The 12019-nt window shown below is 40.2% G+C and overlaps 1 protein-coding gene across 4 annotated transcripts in view; it reads right to left on the minus strand.

The window, feature by feature from the left end:
* RGS7 (regulator of G protein signaling 7) overlaps positions 1–12019 on the minus strand; it is a 504778-nt gene that overhangs the window by 31852 nt on the left and 460907 nt on the right. For all 4 annotated transcript variants that reach the window (XM_059715793.1, XM_059715792.1, XM_059715789.1 and 1 more), the window contains exon 15: positions 3410–3596. In XM_059715793.1, the coding sequence (XP_059571776.1) occupies positions 3410–3596 (187 nt within the window). The remainder of the gene's footprint in view (positions 1–3409; positions 3597–12019) is intronic.

Genomic DNA, 12019 nt, shown 5'->3' on the forward strand with positions numbered 1-12019 from the left:
CAGCATGTCCTTGAAGCGTGGAGAACACTGGACTGTGCAGTATGTGGCTCTGTAAACGTGTCTTCAGCACCACATGCCACGTGACCCTGCTCATCTGGATGTGCCCACTGAGTTATCAGCATGGAACCCCATGATGTTATTTTTAGAGCATCACTGCAGAGCATAAAGTTACAAGACTGGTATGAAACCCTGAAAGCTGTCAAATTCAAGGATGAGCAAGAGGCTATCAGAAGCAATTGCAGAGCCAAGGTTCCCCTGTTAAACAAGAGTCCTGAATAAAAACCATAATGTGCTCAATTCAAGACAGGACAGATTAGGTCTTCTCTCCTTTCCTTGAGAAGCATTAACTGCCAAAACTGGATCAGATGAGTAGAGTTCTGTGAAAACCATACCTTGCAAAAAGACTACATAAACAGTGAAAAACTAGGAAGATTCTGGAGATGTTAAGTCTCTTTTCCTTTAAGGATTCCAGTGCAACTATCTTTACTTTTAAATACATCAGACCTATACAGTCTCTAAGCATTCAGTTTATGCCTTTGATTTATAATTGCTGACATTTTAATCTCCAAAGGTTCAATAGAGTCAAGCAGTCACATGCAGACTATCACAAAAGAACATATATTATAGTTCACTTGAAAAAAAATATTTTTTTTCACATTTTTGTAATCTAAAACAAAAGGCACTGTGACTAGAACTGAGCTTTTTTTTTTTCTTCTTTTGGCAAATAGGCTACTGAACAAGCACTGCATTTTTTTTATTACTGTGAAATAATTTATGAATTTGGGAAGATTCCAGGTAGAAAAAAAAATTGGGGTTTAATTCAAAGAACTGCCACAGAGAAAAGCAGTGGTAGTATTCCCTTCAATTCAATAGCCTACTAGTTCAAATCCTCACTCAAGCTTGGATCTCCCCTATCTTAAGCCCCTCTTTTGCTTGAGGGTTCAAACCTACTTCTTCCACTTCTGGTAGAGTGGCCAAATTACCTAGTTACACAATGTTCTGAGCTGGGTATTTTCAATCTCTTCACTTGATACCATAGCACTTCATATAAAAATAGTTAATTGTTCAGTGGAGCAGGGACTGAAAATCAGGTTCCCCACACTTCTTCTGCCCAATGAATGTCCTAACCACCATGCTACATATGTATTCTGTCTCAATGCCTATTTAAACAGTCTGCATCAAAATGGAACAATTCCAACTGGTGGATTTAAGAGAGACCCACTTCAGCACACTTCAGCGGAGAGGCAGAAACCCCCATTTCAAACACCAACTCACAATTAGTCCTAGACTGGATTTGGACTTGGTTTCTTACCTTCCAGTAGAATGCACCCACCAATTAATTGTACTCCAACCAGCCTGCATGTCTCACTGCCACCCTTGTGTGTGGGAGGGCTCTGGCCTGGTCAGCATGCACAGCTTCCAGGTGGGGCCACTGCTGCCACGAGACCTGCTCAGCTTCCCCAGCAGGTAGGGAAGTGGCAGCAGTGAGTGTGCAGAGGAACTGCAGCTGGGTTGGAGCACAGAGCACGGGGCTGGTAGAAGCTAAGACCCCGGGATCCACACCCAGTGGGGTGACCAGAGCGGCGTATGGGTAGGCAGGATGTGGATGTGAGTATGTAGGGTGTGAAGGAGGGTGACGGGGGTGTGAGGACCCCCACCCCCCCCCACATTCCCTCATGGTGCACAGCCCCCACCCCAACAGCAGCAGGTGGCAGGCCCACGGAGTGCTCATGGCCCACACAAGTGCTGCCATCTGGTGGGGCACCAGCCAGTTCCAGGAGCTGCATGGGTTGGTAGGGAGTGGAGCCAGGCCAGCCCACCTTTATTGCACAGGGCTCCCTGTGGCTCACATGCAGCTCCTGGCACTCACACTCCACTGGGGGGAAGCCCTGCATGATGGAGCCAGCTGCCTTCCCTGCTTCCTACCACCACATGCAGATGTCAAGACTCTCTTGGGAAGCAGGAGGCAGGGCTCCCATCCACTTCTGGTAGAGTCCCAGGAGCTGCAGGTGGCATCAGGGAGCAAGGAAGGCAGCTGGCTCCATCACATGGGGCTTGCCACTGGGGACATGCAAGGGTTGGAACCTTTATATGTGCCATGGGGAGCCCCACATGATAGAGGCAGGCTGGCCTGGCTCCACCCCATGCTGCCACATGTAGCTCCCAGAACCAGAATATTTAGGTTGCAGTCTTTGCCTCTGTGAATGACTAGTTCATCATGCAAAGTAGAACAGCATCAGCAAGAGACAGTGTGTGCATGTGAACACATGTGAATACAACATATTTCCTTTTGCCCCAGAATAGGACATTCTCCTGGGGGATGTAAGTCCAGATCCCTTCAGGCAGAAGAACTGAACTTGGTGGCCCACATCTTGGATATATACATAGCCAGTTACATCGGGGGTAAATGATACCACTACTGCTGCCATCACTACTACTACATTTATAAATTTAGCACTTTGCTACCATTTTTTTTTACAAGTGCCCAAAAAATAAGCATTTTACAAGGGGTGAAAATGAATATTTCATTTAACACAAAAACATTTTAAAACATTGCCAAGATATTTGTGTTTTGGTTCAAATCAAACATTTCCCCCTTTCCTCTTCCCCCTCCATTCCTGCTTCATTTGCCAAATCAAAAAAAAAAAAAATCACTGATATGCACAGCCTCATTTCTGATTGGAAGCATCTGTCTGTTGTGTCTATGAAAAGCAGAACAAGACCATATTTTTATTACTAAATTGGTCCCCAAGATGTAAACTGTTATCTATTTATGGGAAAGAAAAGCTTGTTAAAGCCATGCTCACAGGGTTCTTTATACCTAGAGTATCACTCTTTCCTAGAAGATCATTTCCTAGAAGTCTATCATGCTGTTCAGTAGATATTACTTTTATAATGAAATGCATAAAGTACAATATCCATAGGACATGGTTCAGATATAACCACAAAACAGGCATTTAGAAACAGGTTTGTTTCTCTTCAGGGTGTGTTTTCTTTATGCTGTGAGCAATTTGACTCTTACAAATGCTAACAAAAATCATGAAAATGCATCAAGAGAACAGACTCCTAGCTTTGCTTAAGAAAAGCCTGTTAAAAGCAGTTGAGCCAAAGAATTAAGAAGAACCCAAATAAAATCAGCTTCTCTGCAGCACAGGGTGCACTAGGAAAGCAAAATTCCTCCCTTCTTAGACGGCCACCTTCAGGGCTTTGCACTAGTACAGTCACCTAGATAGGCCATATCTGACCCTGTAGTAAAGCACAGGAGTGTCTCATGCAAATAATTCATTTTCAACCCTATTTTATTTATTGCATTTTTTTTTTAAAAAGAGAGACTGTTATAATCTCTCTCCCAAGCATGCCCATTTGTACATCCCAAAGACCAGCCCTTGACCAGAGATAATACACTGACCTGCGCATCTTCAAATGTGTATCTTCCAGGGTCCTTCACATTCTGTGTAGTTTTGTCATAGCTTTTTGAATCTAAATTGATGGCACTGGGAGCACCTGGAGCAAGAAACTCCTGCCAAATTTCCTGGACTCGAACAGGAACTTCACGAATAGGTCTCTTCTTCAAATCTTCTACTGCCATCCAGAACCTATGGCAAGATACGGTAACTTGAACATTTAATTTCTTTCCTAGGTTTCAATTTAGCCAGTATAAACTTCTCCCTTTTTAAATGTGCTTTAATATAACAAAACCAACAACAAAGACTTCACGCAAAAAACCCATACAATTACAAAATTGTAGCCAGGTAAGATGTAAGAATTACATCATTTCTGTACAAGCCATGATATTATGGCCATGATATTATTATTCAAGATATTATGGCAGCCATGGTGATCTGGCTGCCATAATATCTTGAACAGAACTAGCTGCTTCATGAAAGATCCATATCTTTCATTTGGAAACTATGAGATAACTTGCCATATTTATCCCAGATAAATTAGAGGTTTCCAATAGGAGGAAAATGTATTTTGCATCCAAACCTCTGATCTTTTGTTTCCCTAATACTGATTATAATTGGCTCCTGTAATCCACACAAAATATCTAATCCTCTTTTTAGACTATTAGGCACAACTATATTTTGTGGCTATAAGTTCCACAGGTGAATTGTGAATTGCCCGAAAAAAGATTTCATTTTATCTGATTCAATTCTGCTCTCTTTTATTTTCATTGACTGTGTCCTTATGCTGCATTGTAAAAAAAAAATTAATAGAAGTGTCATTTCTCTCTTTGTCTACTATCCCATCAGATGAATGCAGCCATGCAAAGTTATGTGTAGAATCCCAGTAGTAGTAGTAGTAAAACAGTACTAAAAAGACTTTGTCGAACAGCACTCAGATCTATATTAGCAAATCAACTTAAGTAGTTTAATTTGTATAACAAAATTATCAGGGAAATACAACAAAAAGCTCATGACCTAACCTGGGAACCCTCTAAGCAACAATTTTGTTTAGACATGGTGCAGTGCACAAAGCTTGCACAGGTTTGTTCCCAGGAAGCACAAGACTTCCATCTATGTTGTAAGTTTTACTGTATTGGGGAAACCATTTATAACATAGCAGCCTTCCAAAGCAGCCTTCCAATGTGGTTTCAACCAGGCTGATCCAATATGACATGTGAGCTGGGATTCTACTGTCCTAAAGCTTGGATTTTGCAGGGTTGTAATATGATTTGAGATTATGGTTAAAACATGCTTCCATTCTGTTTATGCCACAAGGATAAGCCAAATGTTCACCGTGTGTGTATGTGGGGGTGGGGTAGGTAACTGTATAGTACTTGAGCCCCGAGGAAGTACTCTGCATGCAGGCTGCAGGTCAAATTCGGTTGGTATACTAGTTTTTAGGACAGGTGGCAATATAAAGCAAAACAAACAAAATATCACCTCACAAAACTTCACACTGGCTGGTTTACCACCTGGAAAGAAATGAGTCATTTCTCACAAAACCTGCTTACTTGGGGGGGGAAAAAAAGTGTTAAAGATTCCCTTTTTTCTAAGCTGGTCACGCTTGCTTAGCAGCAGGAGAGGAGAGAGCCCCGGTCCCTTTCCCAGACTCCTGCTCTGCCATTGTCAACTTAACTTTCTCCTAAAGAGAGCTAGAGGCACCTAACAGACTTAGTGTTTTAATTTCTCATTACTAAGCAGTAGGGCTGTTCAAAGCTTTGGTCGCTGATTCGATTCAGCAGAGATTCGGCAGATGAATCTCTGAATCTGAATCAAATCAAGAGACCCATTAATCTCTCCAAATTGAATTGGAAGCCTCCAAATCGATTCAGAGAGATTCGATGATTCAGACATAGACACAGCTTTAAATGTTTTTTTCTACATATCTCAAGGTACCAGGTGGTTCAGGAATGCTGCTATGGTGGAGCAGATGTAGCATCCCACGGGAGTGTGGAGGGGTCCCCAGCGTGCTTGGTAGCAGACCCAGAAGTGAACCAGAAGCACTTGCAGTCCACTTCCGGGTCTGCCGGGGAGCATGCGGGGGGCCCTCCTACACTCCCTTGTGATGCTCTATCTGCCCCACCATTGCAGCTTTCACAAGCTGTGCCTGGTACCTTGAGGTATGTAGAAAAAATATTTAAAACTGTGTCTATGGCTGAATCACTGATTCTCCAAATCACCATAAAATCAGATTCGGATTTGGCCAAATCGAATCAGGACAGTGATCCAAATCAACAAATCTAATCACTGCCCCAAATTCAGGCTGAATCTGAATTGAATACAGTCTGTTTCACACACCCATACTAAGAAGCCACAACTGTTAGTCCCACTCTGTTGATATTGCTATGTTAAGTGCCTATAACAGTACTTCAGTTACAGGAATACTGAAACACCTCCCAGTAGTTTAACATACTGTTCCCACACAGCTCCCAAGTTGGGTAGACAAGTATTATATCCATTATTATATCTCTATATGTGTATTTTTATATGTGTATATTATATAATAGTATATGATATTTTATAGTATTATATAATATATTATTTGGATTATTAGATTATTATATAGTATTATATCTCCATATCTGTAGAACAAGATGTTAAAGCTAAGTCTCTAACATCCCAGGCTAGTTCTAGGCACTCAAGCATTCTTCTTTCTAGAGTATTCAGGGTCTCATTACACTTTATTTGCAAATCTGAATGCAGTGAAGCTAGAGCAATGTACTGATTTTACTCAAGCAGAAATACTTTACAGCATGCAAACTCTAATTCACTGAACCCAGGAGAATTTGGACAACTATTTTTGAAGCTACTTGTGATATTTACATTTAATAGTTACGTCCTGCAGTGCTATCCCCTTCAGATGCAATGTCATAGTTTGGCTGATTATTCATGTGTATAGAAGACAGATAAAGAAACAGGTTAAGACAGACATCATCTGTCTTCCCACAGACATCCTTAGTGTTTAGTCTAGGGTGGCTGTCTTCATGATTGCTTCTGTAGACCACCAGCAGTGTGTCTGAGAGTCCTCCCAAATAAGCTCCAGGATACATTTTCTTTTTAGAGCAAACAATTGCCTTAGGCTACTATTTAGATAATAATGGCAAAATAGGTGAAAGATAAACTGATTTAATTGGGAGAATCTTGTGGTTTCCAGCTTAGAAAAGGTAAGCAATACAGTCACATCTTTAACTACATAAGCACAATCTCTTGCCTGGAAAACTAATTTTATTTTACATTTCTAGCATTACCATTCCCCAAACCCCCACAGAAATGGTGAAGCTTTAATTATAGCAAACTCTTTTAAAACTGAAAAAATGCTGATATCTGCAACATTTTATATCTAGGGAAACTGCTTCACAGCAGACACCCTTACACTTTAATCTACTTAGCTTTGAAAACAAAATGTATGCCCTCCTCCCACAAAACACTCAAAAGTTAGGAAATGGCAGCAATAAGACTGCCCTTCTTGTGCATTTGAGTTATGATAATTTTGCCAAATGAGACATGGGAAGTCAATTGCACAGCCAAGACTAGAGACCATATCTCCAGGGACCTAGTGCAGTGCCAAACAACACAGAATCTCCTTTCTCTTCTTACAGTAATCTGCCTCATTCATTGTGCATTCCCTGTACTGAGTGAAAGAAGGATCTGGCAGAAAAAATAGTATACAATCTCATAAAATTCCTACTGCATATACACAGGTGGCACAGATTAAGGTAGCTTAGGTGGTGACATGTATGGCTCATGCATGTCTGAAACCCTAGCTCTAGACCTGTCATGTTGGAAGGCATGTGGGGATGGAGTATACTTATTCTATTTGGCCTGTCTTAGTGATCTGGAGGGAGGATGAAATCTTCAGAGAAGGAAGGTCCCAACAGTTGGGGCAAAACATTTGCCCTTTCAGAGGTTTGCAACTCTGTCAAATCAAGGCAGAATTTCATGAGAACAGAAAGAAAGATGATCTCCTGACTCCTAACACCTAGGACCCTTGCCAAAAGCCAGTCATACTGCAAAACATGGAGCCAGAAGTGTAACAACACAGTCCAACACCTGGGGCAGCTGCAACACAAAGGGGCAGCAGCAACATCTGGTTGCCACCATGTCACAGGTATAATCTGCTGCCATGGTCACCTTGCCCCAGTCATGCTACTGCATGGAGCTGCTAAAGTTCTTCAATGATATCGTTGCGGGTAGAGGGAATTAACACATCAGGATAATCCCTGATTTGATTTTCAGAAATATGTGAACCCTTTTCATTAAAGCTGCCCAATGATCCAGTCTCAGGCCAAAGCAAATATGGAACAAATGCACAAATGATCCAGTCTCAGGCCAAAGCAAATATGGAACAAATGCACTCTAAAGGGCTGAAGCTTAGCAAAACTGAAAACGGGGTAGGTAGGTGTTGCTATAATAGACAGCATAGGCAGCTGTTGCTACCTGCTTTGTTTCTTAGGGTTGTAATAATGGTTGCATAAATAATTAAGGAAAGTTACTCTTCTCCAGTGTCTGTTAACTGCAGAACTAGCCTCCCATTGGCATTTCAGCTAAATACACCCGCATATAAACATCATCAATAGCGATGATTGATTCTTTTCTTTTCTTCCATCAAGCTTCACCTTGGTTCTTTTGTTACTATTTATCATCAGTATCCTACACCATTCCTTATTTCCACAAATCACAGTATTTTATTATGGTATAATTAAACCTCAAAAAAACCTCCTCGGATAAAGTAAAGAAAAACATGAGCTTTCAGTAATAAGGTTGGAATGATCTGTAGCCCACACCATTCTGCAGCATACAAATTAATGGTGTACGCATATTCACTATATTTCTTTGATAGGGTGTAATTTGAATCATGTATCCCTTGTGTCATGCATTTTTATGGTTACTAGAGCTGTAAACACCACAACAAACCTCTAGTGTACATTGGGCCATCCAAGGAAAACTGGTTCAGAATAAGAATTCCATATTTGACTATCCTCTAGTTCCTATCCCCCAGTTCCAAACAACCAGGACTTCCCTGCTTCCTGAGTTTTCCAGCATCTTCAGAAGGATCTGGCTAATCAAGAACAGGAGCAAATTCCAGGCAAGCCCCTGACTGATGCTATCCAGTCACTAGCCCTTCCTTATTATCAAAGGGGCTGTTTTTTTTCATGTGAGTACCTCCATTTGTCACATAGTTACTGTTGCACCACATAGAGAGAAAGTCTGTCTTTTAGATATGCAAGAATCAAGCCATTGAGGTTATCATCAGGGATCCTAATTTTCTCTAATAAAAAACAAAAAAAACAAAAACCCAATTTTCAGATTAAAAAAGTAACCCAAAATCCACATTTTTCCATAATATATAAACATATATACTTTTTTAAATCTGAAAATTGGGGATTTTTTTTATCGGAGAAAAGCAGGATCCCTGGTCATTACAGGTTGAAATCAATTACAATCTCCACCTGGAAAGAAACAGACCGCATATACTCATTGTTCTGAGAACCAAGTAATATACAGGAATAGCGGGGGTCAGGTTAAAAGGGAGGCTGGGATTTTCAAAGATTATAGAATTTTGGTCTCCAGATCACATATTTCAATCAGATGTATAGTCTTCTTTGAAAGTCAGACTGCATGCACAACCAGCTCTAGGACATTTAGATCATACTAAAACTTAGCAGTCTACATATTTCAAATACTTATTGTGTACTTTTCTTTGTAATACGAGCTAGAAAATCTGCAGAAATGACACTCCCAACTCCATTACTTTTAACAATAGGCCTCTGCTAGTAAGCAGAGAAGAAAGTATGCCTTCTAAAAGAGTTCACTCATTCTTCAATCTGGTGCAAGCCTGATGTTGGAGGACAGTTCTGCGCCTCTTGGAAATTAAATATTTCACTGAGAATCCCATATTGCACCAACATTTTTTCCTGAAAAAAATGTGGTGCAGGAAACATTGTGTTGATTATAGGTATTTCATAAAGAACAGAGACAGAGCTGCCTCTGTTCTTTGTCAAAGAAGTTAAGAGTTATGTTTGATATGTCTACTATACTCCCATACCTTTCCATTACTGGAGTATCTGAGAACCTCACCTCCAATACAGGATTTATGCGCACAACATCTCTTGTGAGGTAGTGAGATGCCATTAATCCTATTTTAAAATGAAAAACAAAGACAAAAAGGGGTCATCTACATGTGCATATTAATGCCCAGCAATAAACTCTGGCGCATATGGCATGGGAGTTTATTGTTCTGGGAGCTGTGTTTACATGTGCTTTTGGGACTGGATCATGTTGAGCCAGGTTGGAGCAGCCCCAGGTGACGGGGAGGAGGGCAGGGGTCAGCCTGCCAACCCAGGGTTGCTCTGACCCAGCTAAATGTGCTGTGGAGGGGCTGGCTGGAGCACCAGGGTGCTTCAGTGTGGGGCTAGCTGGCAGGTAACCCCCACACTGAAGCACCCTTGTGCCCCAACCAGCCCTGTAAGCATCTACACATGCACTGCTGCTCATGAAAACATTCAACAGCAGGATAGTACTTATATTTACAAGTACTAACCAGCTGTGGAGTTTATTAGTTTCCTGAGACCTAATAGGGGCCTAATGTATAGACACCAAAATGTTTACTATGGAGCTAATTAGGTAGCTCCACAGTAAATGTCTCAAGTAGCTATGCCCAGATTGATTAATTTGCTTCAGGTTATGCAGTCTGTTGCATAACAAAGAACTGAATCCATCTCTTCCAAATCTCTGAGTGACTCATAAGTTTCTTCATCTTGTACCATTCTCCATAATAGAAGACCAAGGCTGCCAGTCCTGATTCTACCCCCTCCCAGCCTGAGTGCATAAACAAAAAATTTTGAGAATATTAATGGTATAAGATGCAAATGATCATGCTGTAATGTAATCATTGCATCCACTTGGTTACAATCATATCTCTGTCATTTCTTTCATTGACCTGGGCAGCGGACTTCTCTTTTTATTATTACTAAGCCTTTCCTCAATTTCTAAAGTCCATTGTTATGTTTTCTACAGAGCTTGGCAGTTCAGTCTGCTGTGGTCCCATCTCTTTGCTGCACCTACAGTTTTGATGATGCTTGTTGTAGAGTCAATCATAGTTAAAGCTATGAAAGGATAACAGCTGACAAATGCAAATGTGGGATTCCATTAGTTATATCACAATCATAAGGAGCTGCTGATGGAAGCAAATTGTTTTGCCAAACTAATAGATTATTTTATTCCCCTAAAGTCCCCAAATCTACCACTGTGCAGTTGATAAGCTATCTTTTAAATTTATGAACTCAGAAGTAAGTCATAATTGCACTTGGAATGATCATGTCCCTGCTGATAAAGTAGGCTACAAAGTTTTGTCATTATGCATAAAATGATTATTTAATTTAATTTATTATTTTCTATCACTGAGATCATCTTGATTTTCATTCATATGGGACTAGTTTATTCTTTTTCTGACACTTCCCAGAGGCAACCTTTCCAGCTGGCACCCATAAGGTATTATGTTTTACCATGCTCATATAAGAACATAGACAGATAGATATAATGGTAGATGGCACATTGAGGAATCAGCTCCAAACAAATTTCTCTTGGTTATTTTGCTGGAACAGTCATTTAAAAATTGCCTATGGTTAGTGTTGTAAATAGGATTAAAGAAAAGAGCCTGGGATTATGCTGGTAAAAGTCTAGCTGGCAGCAAGACAAATCAGCCACAGAAAACTAGAAAAACATAGCCTACGGTAGGTAGATTGAATAGGTTTACATTTGAACAGATGCCATGCATAAGAAATTACTAGGACATTTTTTAAATAAAAAGATACCTTTCCATTCCTTTGTATCATTTGGATAAACAGCTTTTATTTAAATGATTATTCAGCTTTTTTAATTCCAAACTGCCTCCTAAAACTTATGGGTTTAAAAACATTGCATATTGAGCCTGGTCTTACTACTGCTGAAATCCAGGGAAAATATCAGGTAGGATCAGGGTCATCCAGAATATTGCATTGATATTTTTGGTCCAATCTTGTTCAATAACTTGTCTTTATTAATACTTGACTTTCCCATCTTACTCTATTAAATTCAAACTTAATTTTGAAGCTTCTAAACTGCAAGTCTGAATAGGTTATGTATGGTGTGGTAATAATGCTGAATCAGTTCTCAGTTATCCTGTTGTAAGTCTTAAATAAACTCAGGCAGTAAATACAGTTATTCCAGGTTTGGAGACCTATGCAGCAAAATGCTCAATGGCTCCTATGAGATGTTCTATCACCTCAACTTTAGCAATTGAGCCTGGCTGCATCTTTCAGAATTGGGACATTATACAGGAGTAAATGAGATCAGGGTCTCAGCATTGCTATGTTTGCAAATTTTTTAAAGGGATTTACAGCTGAGCTATGGGAACTAATACTTGGGTAAAAGCATGGGGATGGGGTTGTGATGGAAATACCTTTCAGAAATAAAATTCAGCAAACATTAACCTTAGATGTACTATATATAGCATATAGAAGTTATAGATAGATATTACCATATATATGTGTGTGTGTGTACATGTATATTATTTAGACATATGAAAGACATAT

This window comes from Alligator mississippiensis, chromosome 1 (genome assembly GCF_030867095.1).
Source record: "Alligator mississippiensis isolate rAllMis1 chromosome 1, rAllMis1, whole genome shotgun sequence".
NCBI classification, from domain to species: Eukaryota; Metazoa; Chordata; order Crocodylia; family Alligatoridae; genus Alligator; species Alligator mississippiensis.